Source organism: Apus apus, chromosome 5, assembly GCF_020740795.1.
Source record: "Apus apus isolate bApuApu2 chromosome 5, bApuApu2.pri.cur, whole genome shotgun sequence".
Lineage (NCBI taxonomy): Eukaryota > Metazoa > Chordata > Aves > Apodiformes > Apodidae > Apus > Apus apus.
This window is the reverse complement of record NC_067286.1, coordinates 30,118,374-30,145,261: the sequence shown is the minus strand read 5'-3', so window position 1 is coordinate 30,145,261 and position 26,888 is coordinate 30,118,374. Positions and strand designations below refer to the sequence as shown.

The 26,888-nt window shown below is 44.0% G+C and overlaps 1 protein-coding gene across 2 annotated transcripts in view; it reads left to right on the top strand.

The window, feature by feature from the left end:
* The first annotated feature begins 3,604 nt into the window (after positions 1-3,604).
* The window catches only part of SMOC1 (SPARC related modular calcium binding 1), a 129,485-nt gene continuing 106,201 nt past the window's right edge, over positions 3,605-26,888 (top strand). For both annotated transcript variants that reach the window (XM_051621836.1, XM_051621835.1), the window contains exon 1: positions 3,605-3,715. In XM_051621836.1, the coding sequence (XP_051477796.1) occupies positions 3,605-3,715 (111 nt within the window). The remainder of the gene's footprint in view (positions 3,716-26,888) is intronic.

Genomic DNA, 26,888 nt, shown 5'->3' with positions numbered 1-26,888 from the left:
GACCACCAATATATACGTCCTGTGCCATGGTTTGCGGTGGTGCACATGATATGCAGGCACCATAGCAACAAGATATTAATCATCAACACATTCAGGCACATGCTGGGGTAAGTCTTCAGAGGTGCAAGTTTCAGGCTGTACCTGGTATACGTAACAAGCCCCAACGGTACCAGTTTCAGTGCTACCTCCAGCAGCATTGCATAGTTGAATTCATTACAGCTGGGCATACATCTTCCTCCGAATGATCCAAATGTTAGGCCTGGCGTACAAATGCCTGGACACGAAGAACAACTTCTAGTTCTGTGCTCCTCTCTCTTTGTAGTTTTCAGTTAAACACCCTGGGCAAGTTCTTTGCTGGTGAGACACCACTGACTGAAGTGGCACTGTGCCAGAGCAGCGTTTGGCACTGCATCCTCAGGGTGATGACAACAATTTTCAGAAGAGCTCAAGCAAGAAGGTTAGGTGCCCAATTCCTCTTATGTCTGGACACCAGACACCTCTCAGCTCTTTGGCATCTCTGCAATGCCACAGATGCCCGAAACAGGCACTTCCAACTTGCAAGCAGCCTGGAGACAACTAACAGACAATTTAGTGGCACAAAACTTTCTGTTTCAGCAGGTTTTTTTTATTTATCTACATTTTTCTTTGAAGATGACACACCAGTAGAATGCACCTATACCAACCACAGTCACAGTCCCAGTATGCTGACATACATTTTTAATGGTGAAGGTGATTCACTACTGGAACAAAAACATGCATTCTCTCTTGTTGGTGTCCTCCATCCACCTGGATGGTATTTTGCTAAGGTTTTTGAGCTCAGAACAGCTTAGTGAAACTTAATGATTGTAATAGGCCAGGCTATGGAGTCTCTTCTGGCCTGGTTATTGTGCTTATGTAGTTACTGTCTGCAAAGGAAATATACATCCCTGCAGAGAAGCACCTGGCCATGGGAATATTGGTCAAGGCTGGAAGTACACGCTGCAAGTACAGCTTTGACCATAAAGGGGTCAAAGTGTTCAGTTACCCAGAATTTCTGACCCTCTCTGGGACTTTTACTTGGTGTTAAGATCCTTCTGGTGTCAGGGTCTCGTAGGCATTGGAGGGTAGGCTTCCAGTGTAGCTGGTATTCTCTGTTAGAGAATAGGAAAACAATGTTTTTTTCATGGTGGTAATGAGCGGAGAGATTCTAGTAGCCATGGGTTTGTCTGTGGAAAATACACCAAAAAGAGACATTCATGTTTAAAGTGCAAGTGATAAAGAACACATGAAGGCATCACACAAAGTAGGTCAGATGCAAAAAACCTCCCTGTTAAATTGGAGAGGGGAATGTAGGCAAGTGGGATATTGTTATCTGGACTGGAATTTTATCAAGATTTAACTATGAGGTGATGTGGTACTTCAGTGGTGGGATCACTGCCTCAACAAAACTGTACTAGATTCTGCCTGTCTTTTCACAGATGTCAGGTGTGCACTGGTATAACTTGTCCAACCTCAACAGAGCTGATTTTTATGTGCACAAGGACACTCATATTCAGATTTCCCCCTCAAGGTCTCTCTGCTCATGTCATGTGGAATGGCAGAAGCTCAGGTGTGGATCAGAGAGACTTTGAAATGGAAAATCATAGGATACCGCAGGCCATATTGAAGAAGAGCTGGCAAAGATTAGGACCTGGATAGCAGAGTGGTGAGGGTTAGGACTAAGGTACATTGGTAGGCTTGTATGGGGTGCTGGGTTTGGAGCTCCAGAGAGATCTGCAAGCCAAGAATAATGAATACTGGCAGAGCTCCACATGAGTAACAAACAGCTTATCCTGCCTAGGCTAATGACAAAATGTTACAAACTGGCATTTTAAAAATAAATACTTAAAAAAAAGAAAAGAAAAGAAAGATAAAAGCAACCACTATAGCTAAACACCCGGCTTTGCTCTGATAAGATGCCAGAATTACATGACTTCTTCTGCGTAACAAGGTTCTTCGTGTGGGTGTAGCAGCCCCTCCCCATACCTAGCGGATACACTCTAGGGAATTTTTTCCAGAGTAGGTATTGCCTCTTGTAAGGTCACTGAGTAAAAAAGTTAAACACACCGTAGGAAGAAATTGCATGTGTTGTTTCCATAAGAGCACCACAAAACAGCCTCATGAGAAGGTGATTACCACTGTTATGAGCACAGCAATGACCTCCCATGCATCTTATTTTACAAAATGTTGGGCCTCTGCCCTGCTGTGCCCACAATCCAATTCATGCTTTTAATTTGAAAAAAGAAAGACTTGATGTAAATGCAAGTCAGTCCAGTTTATAAGGTACCTCCTTCGCTCAGTCAGCAGGTAGACAGAGGCTTGGCATTGCTCTCTGCTCCATTGCTTGGCTTGCTGCCACTACACTGCCATGCTGCTGTTCTCTCTTTAGCTCCTAAGCAGTCAGACGTGCCAGCAGATGCTGGGCCCTGCTGGCAGATGCTTCTCCATTTTTTCCCCTGCTCCGGCTCCACAGCTGCACCCTCTTGCCTCTCTACCCAAGCTTCCTGTTGTTGACTGCCTCGTTATGCTTGGACATACTGGGACCCAGATGCAGCTTAGACGGGCTTGTTGTCTCATGAGATGTCAAACTCGATCTGGGGATGGTAGGGTTTGTCTCAAGAGGCATCAGACTTGGTCTGGGGATAGTTTTCCAGGTGCAAGGTGTGTACTGCCAAAGCCCCCAAGCACATCATCTCACTACAAGGTGTCCAGGCTTTGGCAGGCAACGCAGAGCAGTGGGCTGCGGGGAAGGGCCTTCAGGGGCGGTTAATCTCTGCAGGCTGTGGGTCAGCCATGCTTTCAGCCCTGGCACGGAGGTGACAAGAGGACCTACGCTCCCTGAGACATCAACCTGCTTCCGAAGCAGCCTTGCCCCGAACCAAAGGAAACCGCCCCGTGGGCCGTCAGGCAGCTTCCGATGCCAAACTTACTTGCCGGTTGGCCCGACCCGGCCGCAGGGCTCAGCTGTCGCTGTCACTGCCCCCGCCGGGGCCACCCGCCGCCGCGGGGCTGGGGCCGGGGACGCCCGGCAGGGCTCGGGCGGGGAGGGCGAGAGGCTCAGCCCGGCCGCTCCCGGCGAGTGCCGGGCGCGCTGGCTGGTCGCCTCCCGCCTCCCGCCGGGACAGCCCGGCAGCCACACACGCCGGCAGCCACGGAGGGCCGGGCGGCCGCCCAGGTGCCGCGGGCCGGTGCCGCGGGCCGGGCGGGCAGCAGCGCGGGCAGCGCCCGGGGCCAACCTGCGCCGCCCGCCCGGCAGCGGCAGCGGGCGGGGCGGGGCGGGGCGCTGCCGCCCCGCCACTGGCTGCGGCCCGCGGCGGCCGCGCTGCGATAGGCGCTCGGCGCGGTCAGGGGCGCCCGGCCCCGCCCCGCCGCGGCTTTATAACGGGCATCCCCATGGCCGAGGCGGGGAACCTGCCGCGGCGGGGGACGGCGGAGCGGAGCAGGCCCGCGGCGCTGCCCGCCGACCCACACGCTGCTGCCGGGCTGCGGGGCGGCCGCCCGCCCGCCCGGGAGAGCCGCCTTCGGTGGCCGCGCAGCCCCGCCGTCCTGCCGCTGCCCCGCCGCCTGCCCCCCAGCCCGAGGGACGATGGTGCCGCGGGCCTGGCGCGGCGCGGGGGCTCGCCCGCTGCTGCTGGCGCTGCTGCTGCTGCTGCTGCTGCCGCCGCAGGGTCGCGGCCACCGAGCCACGGGGCCCCGGGTAAGTGACTCGCCGCCCCGGCAGCGGTGCTGCCCTGCCTTCCCCCGCCGCGGCAGGTTGCCCTGCCCTGGCTCCGGCGGCCCCGCGCCTGCCAGCGCCGCAGGTGAGGCACGGAGCGGGCACGGCCCCGCACGGCCCCGCACGGCCCCGCACCCCGGGCTGGCCCGCACCGGGCGCCTCCCCGCCCGAGGAAAGGCGCGTAGCGGCTGAGTGCGCGGCGTGTGTGCATCGGCATCAACTTGTTGGTGTTTATTGCAGGGAGAGGAAAACAAAATTAAAAAAAGGGAGGGAGGGGGGGAGGTTGGCAGGCGGTGGTTTTTATGTTGCTCGTCTCACATTTAATGTTCCCAGCACATAGCTTTAGGACTTTTTTTTTTTTTTCATGTGCCCAAGTAGGGATTAAATGAATCCCTGCAATAAAGCTAGATGCCTTCAGCCCAGACTTCTCCCTGTAGGAGTCTAGCTCAGTTTTTTTAATCTGACAATGTTGGACTCTTACTCGGGCTGTTAATTTCACTTACCAAACTAATAGATTGCTCTGGGGGAAGTACCCAACATCTTTTCTAAATATGGTCCTCCGAGTGATCTAATGTTACCACTGCAGCACCACTGTGGAGTAGCATGAGAGCTTTCAATTATAAAGCTGCAAAACAGTAGCTGTTCCTCAGCCAATGCTGCAGTAAAAGCACAGCTCAGGATAAGTGGAAAAACTTGATCTCTCTGCAGGCGTGTTGGATGTATTGACCATGTGCATTCTTGACCCATCAATCTGAAACACTATGAAATGTAGTACCTAATTAACTCACACCGTGGTGAGGCAAGGCCAGGAGTCTTTGGAATCCCTACTCAGCTAAAGTATAACAATAAAGGACTTCAGTGCAATGTTCTTGTTTTTTAATAGAGGTGCTGTTTGACCATGCTGGCTGTTAAATGCTTTTCAGAGCTGTGGAAGGTGTGCTGGCTGTACTGGTGTCCTTGTGTTCAGCTGTGCTGTGTAGCCTCTTTTATGGCCAGATGTGTAACAGCAACTGTTAGAAAGTGGCAGATTAGAACTAGTATGTGGCATAAATTATCGGAGGCCTTATAAAAATGGGGAAGCATAGGGGTGCTTATGCTTATATCAGTATTACCCAGTATCACACATAAACTTAAAAAAAAAAAATAGATGGAGTGGTGCTGAATAGAGAGGAACCTTGAGGTGATGTGCGAGAGTCTGGCTGGATGACTGGGTTCTTTTATTAACACTGGTGTCTCAATGCTTTTATGAAGAGCAATTGAAACAAAATAAAAAAACACTGATGGCAGTGCACGAATGCACAGTGAGCCTGTCTTGTCTATCAAATGGTTTCTATACATGCCATTTTTATATACTGTACTTTACTAGGCAGTTTAATTGCTCCCTGTGCTGTGTCATCTTTGGAGTGGCAGCTACTTCAGGAGAGTGGAAAACCAAATACAAAGGACTACTGATTTACTTTTTGTTTGAAGTAAGTGAACTGACTTTGCTTTTTCTCCCTTCTTGAATGAAGGAGACTATCAGCTGTGACCACTAATGTCCACAGTTCTACAGAAGAAGGTGGCTTAAGGTTTTAAGTACTTGAAGTTTTAGCTTATGAGCTCTTAAATAGAAGGCTGTGAACTTCCAGGATGTTTAACTCATGAAGTCTGTCTTCTCATTCTTCTAAGTGTCATGCTTAAGTGCATGTGAAGGAGAGGAGTTTGATTTACTCGTTTGCAACCATGTTCATCTATCTGATAAGCCCTGAGCTTCATCTCTGCTAGTGATTAGACATTGCCAGTAAAGTTGTCACTAGTATAAAGGTGCTGTATTTTAGGTTCCAATGTAAACAATAAAATTATTTATTATTAATTTTTTAATGATGATTACCAGTGTTTTCATGCTGATTTGTGATCAAGAGCAAATTACTGTCAGGAACCCACCCTGAATGGGGAAGTCAGTGTTAAAAGTTCTAAGGTCTTCTGTAGATGATCAATTGCTAGATGTGATACTTACCTTCTCAAATTTACTTTTCTGTATGGTAAGCACTAGAACTACAATATTTGGAAACTGAAATGCTTTTAAAGGCAAACAGTAGTTTTTATTCCTACTCAATGAGCTTAAATAAGCAGCAATAATGCTTAAAGCAAGTTCGTGATCTTCCTACATTTCTCTTACTACTGCAGTGTTGCTGCTAAGCTAGGCAGCCAGCACTGTCACTGTGAATACATAGGCAGAGGAGCATGGCCTACTACTGGTTGCAGAAAATTATGAAAAACTAAGGGTATTGAATAGAAATATATACATACATCTTTTTTGCCATTAAGGGATCAAACTTCTGGATGAAGTGAGTTAGTTCAAGATGGTTACTTGAATATGAAGGTAAATTGCAAGAGCAGCTACTGTCTACTGGCCCGCTGAGATATTTCTGGCTCTCAAAAGGTACACAAAGCTTTCTGCTCCCTGTTTTGGTAAAGCTAGGAGCAGGGACGTGAATCCCTTACACTTGGGAAGTGCCAGTGACCTGTAGGAAACACCTGGCTTTTGTACATATGCTGTTGCCCACTGACAGCCACTAACAACTGTCCCAAGTGAAGCCCCATAGTAAGTCTAAAATCTCGGGTGTCCTTGAAATAAGTTGGAAGCCCAAGGCTGTTGTGTGACTTGTTTCACTTGACATACTCCAGAAAAGCTTCTTCCATGTCATGCAATTGCTTGATCACATGGACTCTTGTAGGTCAGAGGGCACTGTAGAAGTGATCAGTGGACTATACTTGGAAAATGTCTATCTGAAGGATGGTGCCTTCTGCAAAAAGATAATCAGGATTTACTTTCTATTCATATTCTTTTTGTGTGCCTCTTCCTCTCTGCTTGTGAGACAAGTGAGGTCTTGCTGTTTCCTCTCCTTGACCCCAGAATTAGATGGGGAGCCTGACTGGGCTGGCTCTTGCATATTCCACCATGTGGTACATTTGAGCAGTAACTACTCTTTCACAGAAGATTAAATAGATTGTGCCACTAAAGTCTGTGTTTCCCCATCTGGACAGTAGATTGTGACATTTGTCTTTCTAGTTCAGAAAGATAGATCTATGTAGGCCCCCTGCTTTTTGAGTATAATGCCTGACCATTATGAACTTTTACAGTAGAGAACTGTTGTTGGCAGTAATGACAACTACTAGCACAGGAAAGTGGTGTGTGCTTGCAGAAGGAGCAGAACACAATTGCAGCACTCAAAAGCTGTCCTATGAATGGGCTTGGATTTCTGGAAGATTGGAGATCTGTACCCCTGAGTGACTACAGTGGACTAAGAAATGGAAGGGGCAGTCACCAGACTTTTCCCTCTAGTTTATTGTGTGGAAACATGCCACACTCCTTTGTGAAGGCTGTGCTGGTTGGAGGTAGGGGGAGACATTCCAGTTCAGTGCTGTTGTAAAGGGAAGGTAGTAGAAGGTAAGATTATGAAGATATCCACAGATGACAATGCATAGACTGGAGTGCCACAGAGCAATGGGAATTCCCTCCTGCTGCTGACCACTAGTTAGAACCCCAAATAAGAACTTTGCTAAGAAGTGCTGAAAAGGCTTCTGCCAGGAAGAGCAAGCAACATCATGTCTTGTGCTGAAGAGCCTGTGTTCTGTGTGTTCTCACTGCAGCCCCACTGGGAGAGTTGCACAAAGCAGGTGTCTTTACACATTCTCTACTAAAATTAAGGAGACTGTGTTCTTCATGGTGGGAAGCAATTAGAAAAGGACATAGGACGAAAACATTAAGCAAAGGAATCCATGTGTAGGAGACCTACAACAGAAGAGTGGAAGTTAGGATAGGTTTTCAGTGACTGGATTTTGTTTCTTGGTTTGAGCATAATCATCACTCTGCATTGCAAAGCTCTACACTGATAAGTAATGACTGAAGCACTTCAATATTTTAGATTTCATTACTGTTGGAGAGGCTAATTTTAATGAAGGAATAAGTACCCAAAGGTGAGTCTTTAGAAAAGCATCCCCTAACAGGATAGATTTATTACTCTGACAAATAGCTTTTGGTTACAGATACTCTGTTTTGGTTGGGTGAGCGATGTTCTTGCCTAAGTGGCAGCTCTAATTGTATATGTATCTATACTAATTATTTGTCCCTCTCTTATTTCGGCCTTTAATGTTAGGCAGCTGAATTCCTTGATGTGAACCACAGAAACTGATCTGAGTTGCTTTTTATAGATTATTCAACTGTCTTGAGAAACAGGATTGATTCTTGTGTGGAGAAGTATTAAAATATTGGCATTGGAACAGCAGGTCCTGTTCTAGACAGGAAAGCACTGTAGGGTCTGACTTTCTCTGTGTAGTCTTAGAGTTTGTGTTTTTAATTTGTCTGAGCTTCTCAGTTGGCTATGAGAATATTTCCCTTGTGTTAATGACTTCTGCTAATGAAAGATTTCTGGCCACCAAAAGATTTGATACAGAAAAAGAAACTACTCATGTGCTTCTGGTGGTGGTGTGAGCAAGCTCTGTAGCTGCTGGAACACCTACAATGATAACCCCTTGGAGTCATTTTTAAGTTTCTAGCAGTAGTCATGTGCCAAGGTAATCTTCACTGCCATCAGTGCAAAGCAGATGCTGTCTTGACTTCTTCCATTTCCAGATGGCCTGAAGCAATTGGTAAGATGACTGTAAACCTCATTTCAGTGGTGTAGTAGCTCTGAAATATTAATACTGCTCTTTAAATATCTTAGATGTTCATATCCTACCATCTCAAACTAATTGTGACATTACTATGTCAAAAAAACCCAAACAAAAACCGATTTGTCTCCTGCTTGGCTGCTAAATCCTCAGTTTTTCTGGGGCTGGCACATCTGACAGTGCAGTTGTGTTACACAATAAACTTTATGTTCACGTTGAAAGCTAAACATAGAGGCAATACAGGTGAAACTGAAGCTAATCCCTGAAGGCTACTCCCTGTGCTGTCGGTGGCCTGTGCAACTGCATGGAGGCTTCCACTCAGAGCCTCCAGCTGCTGCCACAAGGTGTCTAGTGCTGATGCAAGGTCCAGGGACTTTGTGGCACAGCAGACCTTGAGCCAAGCTTGGTGTGTAGTGGTTGGTGGTGGTTCACTGCTTTGTCCTCAAGTGAAGTTCTGTCTGAAGCAAATGTGGTATCTTGCAACATGAACTATGAATCCTACTTTTTTGCTGTTTTGCAAGCTTAATAACTGGTATTGCATTGGTAGGACCCTGAGCTTCCTATGCTTGCTTGTGAGAAACTCTTCATTTTGTGAATTTCTTGCCCAAAACTGGGGGCTGCTATTGCTGTGGGTGAATTGTTTCCCTGCTGGAGCTTTCTGGGTATGGTGAGGTCAGTGTGATATGCTTTCTAAACAGAGAAACTACCAGATGTGATGTGTGGTATGTAACAGACTGGCTCACATGAGCAGTTAAGACTTGCATTCAGCAGCTTTACATATGAGCCCTGTGAAGCTTTGTGTGTGGTGGCTTTACTGTCTGTAGGTACAAGGAGGAAGTATTTTGGCATCAAAACCCTTCTGGCATTGACTGAGAATGCAACTTTACCTTCTTTTTTTGAGAGTCATTGTAGCTATAGGAGAGTAACTGCAGGACAGTGTAACTAGTCACACCAGAGTGTAAAGCTTGCACTCAGGGCAGTGAAAACAACCACCCACCCACCATACAAAGGAGCTCTTTGTATGTGGCCTCATGTAGGCTATTGGCTCTTCAGCCTGAGAGCAGCCAGCTCCCTCAGGATGAGGCCTTACCTTGAAATCAGGCTCACTGCTCCTTCTTTCCCTGGATGCTGCTTCTCCTTATCATGGTAGCCTCCTGATGCAACTGAGAGTCTCGTGGGGTGCTGCAGTAACACTGTAGATAGATAGTGATATTTATGACCATTAGGGAAGAATCATCCGCTCACTTGAGGAGCGGATTGCCTTATATTGTGGGCCTGTCCACTCATGAATGCTATTTGTTATGAAATTGAGGGGACAAATAAGGTTGGTATGCTCCCCTACAAGAATTGCTGTAGGGGAAGCCTGTGCTGAGTAAAAAGTCTACATACTGGAAGGGCAGTCCCTACAGCATGGAGAGGGGTGGTGGTGCACAGAAGCTTTGGTTTATGTAGAGATTTATTCTAGTCTGTGACCCTTCTAAGGCAGGCTTGGGTCTGACTGGATGATGTGAAGTTGCTTATGGAAGCCTGGAGTAACAGCCTTGGTGGAAGGCTGTCATGCCAGATGCTTCTCATGTTGGCTTCCCTGGGGCACTTGTGCTTCTGTCCTCAGAGATGTTGCCTAGAATACACTGCATAAGCCTCCAACTGCCTGCACTGTCAGACTCTTCCCCAGTATTTTTCCAGCTGTAGCCTGTTTGGGAGGAGATGCCTGCATGATGGGTTTGTGCATTTTTGCCTCCCACTGTCTTGTGGCTGAGCCAGCTGCTTTGGAGGGCCCACTGACAGGTGTTCTCATTTGGAGTGGCACTTAGTTATGCAGTGGGGAAGTGACTGGTGGGTGTGAAATGAGAGCAAACTTAGACCTTGAGGGGAAGCACCTGTGTCTAGAGATGGGAAAAATAACAGTAGTTACTATAGGAACAGAGGCTGCATCATTAAAGGTTGGCTCAGGATTTTGTCAAGTAGTCTGGGAGAAGAGCCTACAGAAGCAACCAGCAAGTGCTGCTGGCAGACTCTTTCATGCAGGTGGAAGAAGCCACTCAGAAACTAGTAGATGTAGGCAGATAACTTGCCCCACCATAGGCACCCAGACTCTTTGGCTGGGCTGGAGCTGGAGTTCCTAAGGAGCAACTGTTTCCTCAGGACAGAGACCATATGTGAGTGGCACAGAGTACCACACTGCTCAGTACTTGAGTACAGAGCCAGACTGTGTGCCATGGTTCTGAAAACTGGTTGCCTTGCCCCAAACACCTTGATGTGGAGTGGCTAAGGGGAAAGAAGCAGGCTGTCTGCGTGCAGCATTCTTTCTCTGCAGGTTATAGACTGAATCTATTTAGACTGGCTCAGTAGGCTACATAGCAGCCCTTCTCACTTGAAAGTTAAATTTGTTCCACTGCTGGAAAAGCACTGGCCTAAGGTGAGTGTTCCCTATTTGGAGTCCTATGACAAAGTGAAATAATGTAATTTCACCCTTTTTGGAGTAGAAGAAGCCTGCTGTTCTGTGCTGGTGAGACATTTGGTTATAGCTGGGGTTGAGGAAGTGGTAAAGGAGAGGGCTTTTTCATGGGTGAGCTTCTGATAGAAAGAATCACAGAAGAGGCAGAGAAGGTGTGTAGGAATAAGGAAGAGGGGGAAGTAGGAGAAATGAAATAGCTTGTTTTCCTGAGGTTTTTCTTGGCCGTTGATCCAGTTAATGATAGTTGTAATACTATCCAGAGGGAAGTGCTGGTCTTCAAATAGGGAGATGTTCCAAACACTTAGTGGGCAGATTCTGCTTCCGAGTTTCTCTTGGCTACCAGTCCTCTGTTACCATTAGCTGGGTCACAGACTGGAAGGAATGTGGAAAATGTCCAGTCCTGTTCCCTTCTGTGTTCTATGACTGAGATCAATCACTTCAATTGCTTGGGGAAGCTCTACTTTACCTGCTGATGAGAAAAACCCACTAGCCTAGCTGCTATACTTAGGTTTGCTGTGATGCACAGAATAGTGCTTATTCTATACTCTTGTGGAGTTCCAGAATAATAGGTTAAGAACTTTTCATGTTCTCTGTATAACCAAAGAAAATATGAGTTAATCTGATCCTTCAGTTGTAATTCTAATAGTTTAGGGTTTGACGTTCGAGCAAAGTAAAACAATAAAATACAGTCTTAATGTAAAGATAACTATGTTATGTTCTATGGCCACCATGAAACTGAGTGAAGTTACAGTTGCTCCTTGGCCTGCAGAAGCAGCTGTCTCTGACATAGAGGGGGAGTGAATCCGGCATCAAATAAGTAAGCATCCTCAGGTGAAAACACCTGGCAAAGGTAGTTGTATCCTTTAATGTACAACAGGGACACATGCCTAGGAAAGATGTCTAGGTATATGCTATCTCTAGAACTTGTTTCTGTGTGTAGCAGACGCGCACTAGTCAGAAGCAGATAGGATGATAGTCTTGTTGCAGCATAGACTCCCTTGAGTAGCATGAAGATTAAAGCCTACTCTAGCTGGTACATCAAACCATTTCCCTTCCCATTGCTTTGAAGCGGATTTACATGCAGTCTACACTAAGGCTTAAACAAATACTTGGTGAAATGAGGTGTAAGTTAAGAACTAAAAAGCTAGAAGCTCTGGGGTGTAATTTCCAAGTGGAGGATATTAAATGAGTTGGAGTTTGTAGATACTGGCCAGATAAAGGGGTTTCTGTCTGAGCCAAGTAGCTACTTCTGCTTTGGTCTAGTTACCATACAGAATGGTGGTAACTCTTCTTGTTGGCTTCTGTCTGGAGTTTTGCATTTGGCTTATTCCCCTGCTCTTAAAAGTGAGCAGGCAAGTGCTGCAGAAGTAGATGAGCTGCGTGCAAAAGTAGCTTTTAAAAATGTGTATATATCTGGAACACGAGAGGATAACCTGCTCCAAACTTGTAAGGGAAATGAGTTTTAATGTGTACCTTTTTCAGTCTTAGTGGAAGCAAAATGCTTCTAGCTAGAAGTCTGTAAAAGACTGATATGTATAAAATGAATAGGGTTGTTAATGCAATGAACACTGCTTTTTTTTTTGCTACATAGTTCTAGGGATTAATTTAACTCATTTTCCTTCTTGTATCTTAGTCTAAAAATATGTAAATCTAGAAGAACTTTTAACTTATAAACTATGCCAATATCTACTTCCAAGGCTTTGGAGGTCTGTCAGGTAAGGGAACTGGTGTAAGGCAATAATGCAGCACTGTTGCTTTATCTTCCTGCTGTTGTAGTGAATTGTAGCAAATTGGGTTCTCAGTTCTGCTGCTGGTGGTGTTATTTGCCCTCAGGGCATCTGAGATATTCCTGAAAACTATGCTAGATGCAGAAATCTATTCTGCTGGAGCTTTAACTTAGCTTCTGAAAGTAGTTGCCAGGGAATAGGATATCTTAAGTGCACTGCATGTGTGTACAAGTCCACAGGATTACTTCTTGACTGTAAAAGATCACTGCTTCTGGCTGCTGAACCTAAAGGCCTAAAATTATTCTAGAGATGTTGTCCTGCACCTTTGTAGTTAAAATCTGAAGTGGTGGCAAAGTGGCTACTGCTTATATGAATAGGTAATACCTAATAGTGGAAGAAGGTATTTATTTCAGTGGTAGCTGATGGGTGTGAAATGTAATGAGTGCCTCATGCTTTCCAAAAGGGGGTAAACATAGAAGAAATTTGCCATAACTTTTAACTGGTATTGCTATTAGCATTCCTGTGTCTTTACCATTGTCTGTGGGCTATCTTTCCTTTTTTACTAATACATGGATACAGATTTTTTTTTTACATGCTGGAATCATACCCTTAGGTGCAGGATGGAAAGTCAGAGCTGTCCTCTGTAGGCTTTAGTTTGTTAGGTGCTTTGTATAGCCAGTGATGAGCTGCTCCAGCGAGGCAGAATGTTCCCTTAGGGGCAATAACTAGTCTTGCACTCACTTTTCCCAGTTTAAGCTTGAATAGTAGCTGCAATTTTGACAGACATACAAAATGGACATAAACATACTTTGCTTGTGATGGCTTATTAATGGTGGTTAAACCCATTGTCTGAAGGTATGGGGAAGTATGTTAGCCCAAGTTTGTTGATTTGGCTGCTCGTCTTCAGGAACTTCCAGGGAGTTGAGCATTTTCTTAATGGTGAACTCTGAAAGGGCTTTATGCTCCAACTTGGTGGTGGTTTGCTTTTTTAAATTAAGGACCTACATTGAGACAGGCCAGTTGGCTCCAAAGCAGTCTGGATATTACTGGCTGTAGCTATTGAAGACTTAAGTTTTCCAAGACTGCCAGGTTTTGCCCTCAGTTCCCCTGAAGCAACAAGTGTGTTAGAAAAAAAATAATTGTATTCTGCAGGACTTGAGCTGTCACCTAAACTACTGTCCTTCACAAAACTTGCAGAGTTAAAATATAACTGCGGGAGCTCTCCTGAACTTCACAGCTTATCTATCAGTTATTCACACCCTGAAAATCAGGATTACATTTCAGGTGGCTGATAGAGCTTTAAATAACTAGTCCAGTTAACTTTTGCTGTGCTGTCACTAGTGTAGGTGCCTCTAGAGGGTGAATAGGGTGGGGAATGGGAAGCAATCAGTGTGAAACTAGGGCTTCTTTCTTGTCTTTGTCCTCAGTTGTCAGTGAGACTTTCTAAATGTCAGAATTTTTACTGTGAGCAATAGATATCTAGAGGAATGCCAGACCAGCTGGACTGGGAACAGAAGGAAGTCAAGCTTTTCTTCACCACAAAAGAAAGTGCGTTTTTACCTGAAGCACTTTGGCAGCAGTATTGGAACTGAAGCTAGCTGTTGCTCATGAGCATACTGCAGTGTATGGCTTGCAGATTTCTACTCTGCATGTAAATCACCCATAGGACAACACCTTAAATCATCTGCTCTGTTTTGTAAAATCTCTTGCTGTGTAAACAGCTATAATGTGTAGCTATGTTAGCTTTTACTCTAGGAGGATGAAGCTGTCCTGGTTCGTGTGTGGTTCTTGCATGAAAGCAAATTAAAAAAACCGAACATCCTGACTTCCAAGTAGAGTTTTGTCTGTAGAGTTAACTTCAGAAAGACTGGTTGCTCGAATACTTGAGTTTTTTATGCTGAAATTGGAACCAAGTAGGAAGAAAAAGTCTGCTGCACTTGAGTAAATTTGAGCATTCTTAAAACCTGCCTTTTAACATCTCTGGAATTGACCCAGTTGTATGACATGTATATTTTGACCCCAAAGATTTGACTCTGATCTAGCTTGAATAGCTGATAAGTGTAAGAAATAAAATAAGTTTTTTCTAACTTTCCTGTTGGAGCTCCAAGAATTTACCTAAAAGGCTCCAAGATTTGCTTCTAGTTTGCTGGCATGAAGAAAACTAAAAACAAAAGCTTCCACAATTGTTTCATATAACAAAAGCAACACTTTTGCTGAATGACAGTCCTAAATAGAAAGTCTAGCTTCAGTTGTCAGCAGTTTTTTTTCTCTGTAGCAAAGAATATTGAGTTCCAAAGGCATATCTCTTTTTCCCCTATGTTAAAAAGAGGAAGGTATCTTATCACAGTCACTCTTCTTCCTTTTAAACTTGATACCTTCTTAGGTGTCCATGTAACTCTTAGCTCATTATTGCTTTTCTTAAAATATCTACATCTGAACTTAAGTGGGGAGTCTCTACTAAAACTACTTCCACGTTAACCTGCCTACTGATAGTGTCACCTTGAGAATAACTATAGATTAAAAGCTTCTGATGAGCTTTTCCCTTATGTTCAGACTTGTCAAACGCTGCTCCACACCCTCCAAGATGTGTACTCTGTGTGCGTGCCTCTGTTGAGGCATGGCAAGGAGAGTGGAACGGTTCTGAACTTGGTAGTTTTTGTTGAACCCTGTCTGAAGCCTTCTTTGTGCCCAAGGTGAGTCCAGCTTTGGGAATTCATGCTTTTCTTTGGAAATCACTGGGGCAAGTAAATCAAGTTCAACTGCATGTACATTTTTCCACCTGACACACTTTCCTTTTAGCTTGTTCAGCTTTAATATACTCAGGTGTATACAGAGATGTAACAAACCTTTCAGTGCAGAGTAAGTGTAGCATGTCAGAGCAAAAGCTAGAAATGACTTTCACTTCTCTTTCCTTGTCTTCACCTTGCATGAAACCACAGAGAATGCAAGCACTTATATTCAGGAAGTGCCAGAAGGCTGATGATAGACAGGATGAGGTCACCTCAGATTAAGAGGACAAAATAGAGTGTTATCTTTGGCTTGACTTTGGTTAGTATTTATTAGAAAGCAAACTTAGGGATTACCACAAACAGCCTAAGCCAAGCATGTCAACTTTTCAGTGTATGGCAGACTAATGTTCATGCATATCCTTGCATTTCCTAAGGCAACCAATTAGGATCAACTGAGAAGAGATAATCTTCTTAAATCTCATGCCAGTGTTCAGATGAGTACAACCACACTTATCTAAAATAGCTTTAGTGGGACTTGCTAGTGGCTTTTGTTTCACTAGCAGATGCTGATGTAAAAATACAAGACTCTTGGCATCTGTTTTGCTGTGAAGTGATTGACAGCAGCACTAGGCATTGTTTACACAAAGCATCTGAATGAAGTCACTGCTGGATTCAACAAGATACTAACTGAAGACAACATTTGTGAATGCTGATGAAGCTTGCTTAGTTAATGCCTTGTACTAAGTTGCAATCAGGATTTGATGGCTCTGAATAGAGACCTCATAAAATAGGCAGGGGACAGGGTTTGCATAAGAGTTGCTTTCCCAAAGAGTAGGGAGTACTTTCTTCCTCATTCCCCAGCTCTGTCCTTATTTTTGCTGATAAAGCAGTTTCTGGGTTGCAATATCAACTCTTTAACTTAAACTTTTGTCAAGCTGCTGTCTGGCTTATTATTTCCCTTACTTTAGGGAGACATAAGCCTCTGTTTTAGGTAGTTTCTGGGGAGTAAGCTGATGGTACCCAGTGTCATCTTGTTCTTGGTTGGTGATGGTTAGAATGTACAGCTGGCTCTTGGGAATCTTTCTAGATGTATTATAGGGCAACATCCAGTGTTGTATGCAGAGGCTGCATGGCTTGAACAATTTTATTTGGACCTGCTGCTTTAAGGCAGTGAGCTTGACTTTGTAGGAAGCTTCCTATTGTGATTTTCCCCTTTGGAGGAAGTCTTTGAGGAAACTGGGTAAGATTATAAAGTTATACCACGCTAAATCTCAAATGGCAGTGATTCAGCAAACTCTGCAAGCTACTGAAGAGGCAACTGTGAAGGGCTGAATGAATAATTGGCAAGTGTCTGTCTTAATTGAAGCTTCGAATCCCCCCCTGGTAATTGCAATCTAAGCTTTTGGCCTAGAAAAGAAAAACAAATGGGCAGATTTTTCTTTCAGTCTGAAAGGTCAACAGTTCTCTTGGAAAGACAGGAGGGCTCACCATCTCTGACTTTGTATCAGTCAACGTGACAAGATTAAACAGAATTGTAATAATTTGCATTCACTTAATTTCCATTCCTTCCCTTGGTTGATTTATTTGCTGGTTTATTAAGTTATGCCAGGGAAAGCTTCCTTTCTAGATTTTAAATTGTCCTCGTATTGGGTCTCACTTATGCTGCAGTCATCTCTATTGGCTAGCAAGAGGGGACCAAGTTATCTGCCAGACCAAATGTCATGGGCAGTTCTCAGCTGAAGTGTAAGGATGGTGCCTAGAATCTGCAGACTGGAAAGATTTCTGCTTTTGGAACTACTGCCAACATGGAGTTTGTATGTCAGTCAAACTGGTTGTGCCCTGAAGTTAACTGTTTCAATTCTTTTCAAGGCACTATGGATATTTTATAGAAGCTTTATATGGTTTTGCTGTGAAAGGTGCCAGTGCACTTGAAACTCAGAAGATGTAATTTAACATTTATTCTACTGTTTCTTTTTTTTCTTAAGACGGAGCCTCAGTACTTTCAGGTTCTGATTCCTTATGAATGTAGATTGCAGTATTGGTCATACTACTTTGCTTTTTCCATATGAGTGCCTCAGCTTCTGGAGTATTCCAGTTGTGTACTGATTGTGAACCGTTGCTTTGGAAGCAGCTAACCATGGGAAGAAATGCTGTTACTAGTCCTGATACTGAATAATTCTGAAAGAGGAGTGTTGGATATTGCAACTCCTGACAAACTTCAACCTGGGAAACTTACAGGAGCATCTATAGAACATCTGAATCAGGTGTTCTGCATCCTCAGGTGTGGACAAGCCCCCATACTTTGATTCCTGGGTGAAAGTCTGTTTGGCCCACATCAGCAAAAAGCCTAGCTGGAGCTGTGACTCTGTTTTTCATTTGTGAGCCATTTTCTTCTCTTAAAGTTCAAGTTGCAGGTTCCAAATCTTGACATGTGGTAGTGTTTGTGCTCTGTGCTTGATAGTGAAAAGGAATATGAAATACTTAAACAGAAGGAAGCTTCAGAGAAAAGCTACTGCCCAAATACTTAGGTTGTCTACTTAAATATCCTGTATGTTAAAGATCAAAACTCCACTTCTCAATTTTTTTTACTGTTGCTTGAGGTGGAAACCTTCCTCTGATAATTCTTTAAATTCTGCCTTTTGCTGGAAAGCAAGAAGTTTATAATCTTGGTTAGTCTCCAAACAGGATAGAAATAAATGTTTTAAAGTGTCCAGAATCTGCCAACTTCCCTACATTTTTATCTCAGGGTTCTCACCTTTAGCAAAGTGTTTCCCAAAGCCTCATGAAGGCTATAACAATGCAGTAATTCACAAGCACTTACTGACCTTATACTTTAAAGCAATAACAAAAACGTGCTTCCCTTCTTGCATTGCTTGCTGCCTTTTGACAGGATATTGTGGAAAGTTCAAGCTTTAAGTAAAATAGAGCAATTTCTGCAAAAAACAGTATGGTCGGTCCTAGCTGTAGAAGCACCACTGCTTGAGTTAAACTTGTTGGCAAATAAAGGGCAACAGACAACAAGCTTAGTCGGGTACTCCTGAGCCTGCTGTTTCCAGTCTGTCTTTTCAACCCACAAACAATTATTTAAGATGCATCCATACTGTTGGTTTGTATCTCCAAGCTCAGTCCAAATGTTTTCTGATCCCCTGCTATGTGTTGAACTTTTTGCTTGGCCATGCTGTGAGCTACAACCAGACAACTCACACCAGTGGCAGGACTGACACTTAAATTGTGCCTGCTGGTTGGATGGCTGGAGCTGGGTTTAGTCACTTGCCTTGGTGGTCATGTCTGGATGTAGGACAGCTACTGAGGGCACTCTAGACAGGTCTAGCCTCCTGGTTAAAGCACTGATGTATCTTGGAAGTTGAGCAGCTTTTAGGCTACAGGAGCTTTGATACTGCCGATTCTGATAGCCAGTCTGTTCTGGCTGTAGTGGTGGACCGTGCTGAAAATGGGCTCTTTCTGTTTCTACTGACTTAGCATTTCTAGTTATCAAGCAATTAAGACACTTGGAAGTGCTTCAGCTGCTTCATGCAACATACTGTTGAACTGAGTAAGGTTTTAACGTTTGAAAGCACAGTAATGAAAACATTCGTGGCTGCTTGTAACCATTATTCTTTGGAGACTGGACACTCAACTTAAACTGGCAGTTGGTGTATATCCCCTGTTTCAGAAGCCCAGCTTCTTGCCTGCTCTCATAGACTAGTTAATTAACTCTTCCTATCATTTGTAGCTGAACAGCTTGCACATGACTGCATTGAAGGAGTTCTTTCAGTAATAGTACCTGATATTTAGTCTTAAGCAAGAGGCAATATAATGACTTATGAATATGGGGTAAGTACACAATGTGCAGTAAATCCTGGAGTTGCACTTAGTTCCAGGAAGTCTGGTACTGCTAGTTATGAACATTAATGCTGTCCCATTATATAACCTCTGAAAAAAGAGGAGTTACAGCTCCAAGCTTCTGCTCCAAGTTAAACTCTGAAGATAAAACACTGCTTTCCTTTTCAGGAGAGTACACTTCGGAGCTATGTGAACTTTGTTATGTTTCCTCTACCCTCTGTTCAGAGTAATGAGTCTCTTTGTACTGTTCATAATGCAAAGTTCTTCATGCTGTCTCCTTAGCAAAATGAGAGCTTGTGTATACTTACTATGAGTTGTGATAGCTGAGAATAGGAGCAGATGTTAATGTCTACTAAAAAAAAAATACAATAGAGCCCTACTCCACAGAGATTTGTGGTAAGAGTTGCAGTCTTCTGGTACAACGTTCCAGCAAAGTGGAAGAGCAGTCTTAGTTGCATGAGGTGTAACTGTACTTCCAAGTAAGTGCAAGACAAACTATTTCTTCAACTTTTTAGAGGCAGTAAGCTAAGGCTCTGCATAGAAGCTTGTTAAATAGGGAAGATTTATTCTGCCACCATGAATAAGGTTTATGTCTCAAAGCAATAGTAGGTTATTTTTTTGCTAATGTGAAATGAGGCAGTCTGGTTCATTGTTAAGGGTGTCTTGACTAACTTCAGCTGAAGGAGCATGTTGCTGGTGTCTGCTGGTGTCCTTTGCTGGCAGAGCTTTCTGAACTGAACACCAGAATTGTCTGGGTGTGCTTTAAAGATCCATACTAGCTGTCTGAAAGAACTTACCTGCTGAAACAAAGCCATGCATTTATCCAGCAGAGATCTGGGGTGACTTGTATATCCCAACCTTGATATTATAATTAGTTTTATCCTGTCACTTGTCTGGAAGCTTACCCTGCATACCTGGTATAATGGTGTGTACATCCAAATTGTTTATCTGTACTTTTGTACTTTGCAAGAATGCCCACCTTTGCCAACAACTGTAGAAGACATGCCCATGATGTGACAGGCGCCCTGCCTGGACTTCAAGGAGCTGGGTGGACAACTTAAAGATGCTCTAAAGTGTTGTACTCCCACTTGCTGAACTGCACAAGGGCAGGATGCAACCTCTGGAATAATGTGTTTGTATCATACTGGTTGTGACACTATTTGATGCCCTGGGCAAGCTGTTTTCAAACTAAATGTGGAGCAGCACTTTAGGGGCTAATGTGGCTTCTCAGAACCTGGAAGAGTTATCTGCAGTGCATGAAAACTGAATTTTCAAGAGGTTTTTGTGGATATTCTTGGCCCTGTGTATACCCTGAAAGATTTTTACCTGAATAGGGGAAGGATACTTTGAGCCCTCAGGTATGAGTGAGATGAACTAGATTTAGCCTAGCTAGTGCACCCTCTTAATTTGGGCTTTTAACATCTACATTCTCTTTGCTATTAAGTCCCATGGCCAAGCTATGCAAGGTTCTTGACAGCTGCTTTTTATTCTCCATTGTCAAATATTTAAGTACTTGCTTGAAATGGAACAGAGAGGTGATTCAGCTGATCAGAGGGCTTCTCTGCTCATCTGTTGCTTGTTAAATCTGAATGCAGGATTGTCAGTTGCCTTTAGTCCTCATTGTTTAGATTTGCAGCATGCGAAAGTGAAAATCTGTCATGGGTGTATGTAAACACAGTATGTTAAAGCATTCACTCTGCAACTGTGAACAAGGCACTTGATGGGAATGAGGAAAGTGGGTCTGGAACATGTTGCAATACTGAACTTAGGGTGGAAGGAAAAAAGACAGCTTTGCTGTCTGCAGATGGGGCAGAGAATGCTTAGAAATCCTTTCTGCCTTCCAAATCACCAAAAAATTGAAATGAGATGGCCAAAACTTGACCAATGTACACAGTGGTGTGCCAGGGTGGGAAGATATTGGTTGGTGTGATTTGTGGCTTGATGAGGTTAATTTGCTGATGTAAGCTTAAAGGCTTAAATCTTGTGTTAAGGCAGTTATGATAACCATGGGATGTCTTTCTTGTGGTTCTAGACATGAGCATCTAAGTGGTCATGTGATCCCTATGGAGAGAGGACTTCACTGAGTAGAGAAAGCCAGTATCAAAGTCTCTGACTTCCCTATAAAACATAGGGCAAGGCCTGTCTCACACAATCCTTTTTTTCAGAGTAAATTTCAATGCCCTCTAGTGGCCTTAACTGTACAAGGAATGACTGGCTTGTTATCTAGAACACCAGCCTCGGGTGGTTTGCTGAGCAGGAGGAGATAGCTGGAGGTGTGTGTTCTGGGAACACTGCTATGCTGTAACTGTATGAGAAGGAACAATGGAAAACATCCAGGAAATACTTCCCAACTTCAGTAATTTACATATTATGGATTGCCAAGCATGCCAGAAGTGAGGAGCATTCCAGAGTACTTTTGCCTTTTTAGGCTGGGAATAAACCTTCTCTGAGGAGCTAACTGCAGAAGCTTCAGCATTCCCATTTGTAGGAGCCTAGGTTTTCAGAAAGCAATTTGATGCTCTGACACTAAAATGGGAAGCTAGTCAAGACAGTTTCAGAAATGCACCGTGCAGAACAGCATCAGCAGTGTGAGGTAAAACCTATTTTAGCTATGGTGCAAGAGTCATGGCAGACTTGGGGACTTGGGGCAGTTCAAGGTCTGTGTGGGCAAATCAGATACAGGTGTGAGCCCGTGACAGGTTAATCTCCTGAAGTGTCAGTTTAGCTTTAAATGCTATTGCCTGTGTGCTCTCTAACACTGATGTTGAGTGTTTGTGTGCTATAGAAGGTAAAAAGGTGTTTGGTGGCATAATTGGCTGGTTATACTTGCTTACTACCAAGAAGGAAAACTGAAATATGCCTTAAGGAGTTTTCAAGATCAAAACTGCTTGCAAGACTCTTGCCTTTAAATCGGATCTTTAAATTTACTGTGGCTTCTAATAATGATGTAGTAGTTCAACTTTCATTCAGTATATTGTGGGTGAAAGTTAATTAGATGTTTTACTTCCACTTGAATAGTCTGCTGACCAATGATATAATTAATTGGCTGTTTGTGCCATTTGAAGGTGTAAGCATTGGTGTGCAGCATACTGATGTCTCAAAGATGGATTTCTTGCATGTTTAGTATAAAGTGCTTTGAACTGGAAATTGAGCAATTACCTCTGGAAGCAACTAACAAAAGCAGTGGAAGCTGTAGTTAGTAAATTTTATTGAATGAACAAAGTTTTGGGTTACGCATCTGGCTTTTGAAGACTTAGTCTCATCTGAGTGTGCTTGTGGATCCAAGTATCTCTGTTCTGGTAATTTGCTCACCTTGTATTTTAAGTTGTAGAATTCCTAAATAGCTTTGACATGATTAAAAAAAAAAAAAAGCCTAAAATGCAATAAGACTTAGATTTTCTCTTTCAGTTGTGTTCTCTGAAGCGGTACTCCCCCAGTGTGTTAAGGCTTTGTCCCTAGAAGTGAAACACTTAATTTCACTGGGTTAAGGATCTCGAGTAAATCTTCAATGAAATAAAGCACAGGCTTGGTAAGAACTTTGTTTTAAGGATACCTTGTCCTACACAAATGCAGTGGATGCATAGCTGCCAAAATACTTGTCTGTTCCTTGATTTTTTTCAGGTCAGTGGTTTGTTTACTTCAGCAGGAAGAGCATAAAGCTTCTGAACAAACTCAATGTGGTGTATCTTTTCCTCATCGTGCCTACTTCAGTTTTGTATTTCCTAAAGCTACCTTGCCATGTAGTGCTTCTGCACAGATATGGCTAGATGTCTGAGGGATTAAGCAGATGCTGACTGCAGCTTCATTGGGTATAGTGTGGACTTGTCCAGGTTAGAAATGGGTAAAGATAGAAACTTTTTAGGCTTCTGCTCAAGTCTAGACACTAAATCAGTATTTAGCAGGTGAGGAAATCCTTTAAGGTTCTCAACTATTGTTTCAGCAGATCTGTACTCCAATGATTAAGCATTGAATTGGACTCCTCAGCTTCTGGTTTCATCATTAATACTACACTTGATTACTGTTGTGTTTCCGAGTTTATCCAGTCAATCCTGTTTGATACTTAACTTGGATGTTTCTGTGCTGGATAGGGAGGCGTAACACTGAGATGGTATAACAGTTGCTGAAGCTGGCATGCAACTTCTGTAGCCTCTTGAGCATTTGACTTGGGTGCATCTGCCACAGCCTCTAGCTGTTGGTCTCCCACAAAGGTACATACCTTGGATCAGGTGTTTTTAACTCTGAACTTGTCAGAAGCTCAGGGAGTTTATCTGTGAAAGGGAGTGATGTTAAGAACAGTCCTACTTGATCTCATCATATCATAAGTATTCTAAACTGGATTGCCAGCAACATGTATCTTCTGCCATAGATTTGCAGGGTGGGAATAGTCTGAACGAATTGCCCTGGGAGTTTTCAGGAAGAAGCTATGCAAGCTGTGAGCTGTCTTGAGAATTAAGTGCCCGCTCAGACTGCTAGCTACTTCTGGCTCCTTTCTTGTCTGCCTCTTGTAAATTAAGAATTTGAAATGGATCTCTGCCTTTTTGCATGTGCTGCCCCATTGCTTGTTTGTTGACTATTTTCTTTTACACAGGAGCTGCCATATGTATCTAGACTTGGAGTTGAGAGGAATTCCCAGTGTCAGAATGGAGAAAAAATTAATCCTTTGCTGCCTCTCCCAAGGCTTTCTATCTTGCAGGCCAATTAGGTGATGGGAAGGGACAGTGCCTGGACCTCCTGTGTTTTAATCTCTGAGGGCACAGGGTACACCTTTGAGATCCTAAATGATACTTAGCTCTGCTGTAGTTGGGTTGGTGCCATGTTTACACTTAGCTTGCCCCAAAGGTGGGGAAAGGGAAGGGAGGAATGTCAAGTATCTTCAGCTTGCCACAGGATGAGATTAGGTAACTTAAGAGGATTTTAAAGTCTTCCAAACAATGACTAAACATGTCATACGTGATGGAAAGCTCCAGAGTTTTATATGGAGAATCTAAGTCTCTCTGTCAAACTTGAAGCATCAGGTTAGTGTTGACTTTCTACTGCATTTTGACCGAATCCTTTGAGGGGGAAGGTATTAGCTGTTGTGGCAGGGGTAGCAGGCCTTTGCAGGCTAATAAGAAATAACTTGCCCCTCTGCTGCTGAAGGTTAGCATCTTACAGCTTTGGGCAAGCTACTAATGAAGTTATAACTTAGTTTATAAGATAAACTATGGCATGTTACTCTTACAACTGCATGAGTCTGAGTCCCAAATTCTACTTAATTCTTGGGCTTAGATTAGTATACACACAACTTCTCTAAAAGCTCAAACAAGTCCACAATAACCATGCCGTATAGTCGCTCAAATGGACTGACCAGCTTTTGTACCGCCTTTGTGTATTTCGACCTAACCTTTCCATTACAGGTGAAAAATCTCAGATACTGCCTAGTGGTGTTCTACTTCCTTATGTGTAATTCTTGTATGTGGCTATAAAAGAGCCAGCAATAGGTTCTTGCTAAGCTGTTCCCATTTGAAGGGTGTTCACTGCACTGGTTAGGTTAAAGCAGTAGCACCACTTCATTCACTCTCGTCCAATGTCATTCATCCATCTCCTATGTTAGATTGCCAGGCTGCATCAGTAAGTGCTTCCCTGTAGTTCAAACACTGTGTGTAAGTGGAGCCTGTGCTTCCTTCACAGCTTTGATTGCTCAGAGAAAAGGGCTGTCAGGCTGGTGGTTTGGGCCCAACCAGACTACAAAGGAACAACCATATGGCCACTCACTTGGCTCCGCTGCCCCAACCCCCCCAGACACACTCTGGGATGAGGAGGACAGAGCTCGGAGCTCATGGGTTGAGACAAAGGACAAGGAGGGTTCTTCACCAATTAAGGTCCTGGGCAAAACAGACTCAACTTGGGGAAAAAAAAAATAATTTAATTTCGCATCAATCAAACACACACAGGACACAGACAACACACAGAGCAGGGCTTGCATATGTTTCGCCACCCCTCCCTCCTTCCCAGGCCCAAATCACTTTGTTCCCGGTTTCTCTCCCTCCTTCCCCCCAGTGGCACAGGGGGACAGGGGATGGGGTTTAGAGTCAGTTCACAGACTGGTGGTTCCTGCTGCTCCTTCCTCCTCAGGAAGAAGGATTCCTTACAGTTCTTCCCTGCTTCCCCACGGGGCCCCTCCCATGGGAGAGAGTCCTCCACCAACCTCTCCTTCATGAGTCCTTCCCACGAGGTCTGGAGCTGCTCCAGCCTGGGCTTCCCACAGAGTCATGGGCTGCTTCGGGAACAGCCACCTCCCCTGGCACCGGGGTCTTCCAAAGCTGCACAATCAGAGTCCACTGGCAGCAAATCCACTGGCCACAAAATCCAAGTCCACTGGCCAAGTTCACCCCTCCTGGTGCCTTCAGGGAATGTTCCACCACGTTCCTCCATGAGTGCAGGGGGACAGCTGCCATCTCACCATGGGTTGCAGGGAAACTTCTGCTTGGGCACCTTCTTCCCCTTCCTCACCAACCACCAGCACTGCTCTGCCTCTCCAGCTCAGCTCTTCTCCCCTTCTCCTAGCTCTGCTCAGGTGTTCTGTTGATTCTTTCATATGTTAATGGCAGAGGTGCATCTCTGGTCCCTCTAATGGCTCCTTGGCTGGGTGTGGAGCAGGGGGAGCTTCTCAGCTTCTTACTGGAGCCACCCCTGGGGCCCTTCCTCTGCTACCAAAAAAACCCACCAAACCAGAACACAGGCATAAGGAGTTAACTGCATATTGCACTCTTCTCTTGGATGTGCTTTTGGTGAGTAACTATGAATGTGGCTGGAGGCTGGGGGAGAAGAGCTTTCCAGGCATTAAATGCGTGGAGAATGGTGGTAGCTTGTGCTCTTTTATCTCTTCTACCGGTTTGTTTTGTGAAGTTGAGTTGAGTTACCATCTCTAAAGCTTTTCACCTAGAATGGGCCTGCCTTACAGTTATGTGGTGGACCCTTTTTGCTGGTAAATATGCTGTAGTCTACAGATAAAAGAAGTCTTAGAAGTGCAAAATCTCTGAAGCTGCACAGCATACTTATATCCTCACTAAACATCTGTTTGGCAAAGTCTACTGCAATTTCCAGTTAGAGGGATGTTTTCAGGCCTCGCCAAGAGAACAGGTGATGTTTTAAACTTATATGTTTAATAAATATACTTTATTTTGTATATATACAATATATATATATTTTATACTTTATTTTGTAAGGGGCAGCCAAGCATGCTTCCTGTTGCATTTGATGGCATCGTGGTCATTCCTGTTCTTAAGCAGTACCACAAATTACTCTTCTTTGTGCATTGCACAGCACCTAAGAGAATCCCTGTCTTAAAGGTAAAATGAGCAGAGAATGTCTAGGGTGCTTTTGTGTCTGTGTTCAGGAACAGCAGAAGAGAAACTCTTCCCGTATCATTCCTGCAATCTGGTAAAACCTGGAATAAGATGCATTAGAGAGTCTAGCCTGTACTCAAATTTATGAGCAGCAATGTGCTTAATAGATAAAACCTTTTCTCAAAAGCTTTTTTTTGCCACTCATGTATGGAGTGTTTTGCTTCTGCTTTCTAATAAATATGCAAAGAGAGGGAAGGGTGTGAATAGAGGGGTGTACAGCCCATTTCATTTAGGATAGACTCCAACCTCACCTTTTATGGAACTTGCTTGTGATGCTGATGTACGTTACAGTCCTTTGCCTGTAATTCAGGGAGCAAGTAAGGAATTTGGGCTGGGCAGGCTGGAAACAACATGGGG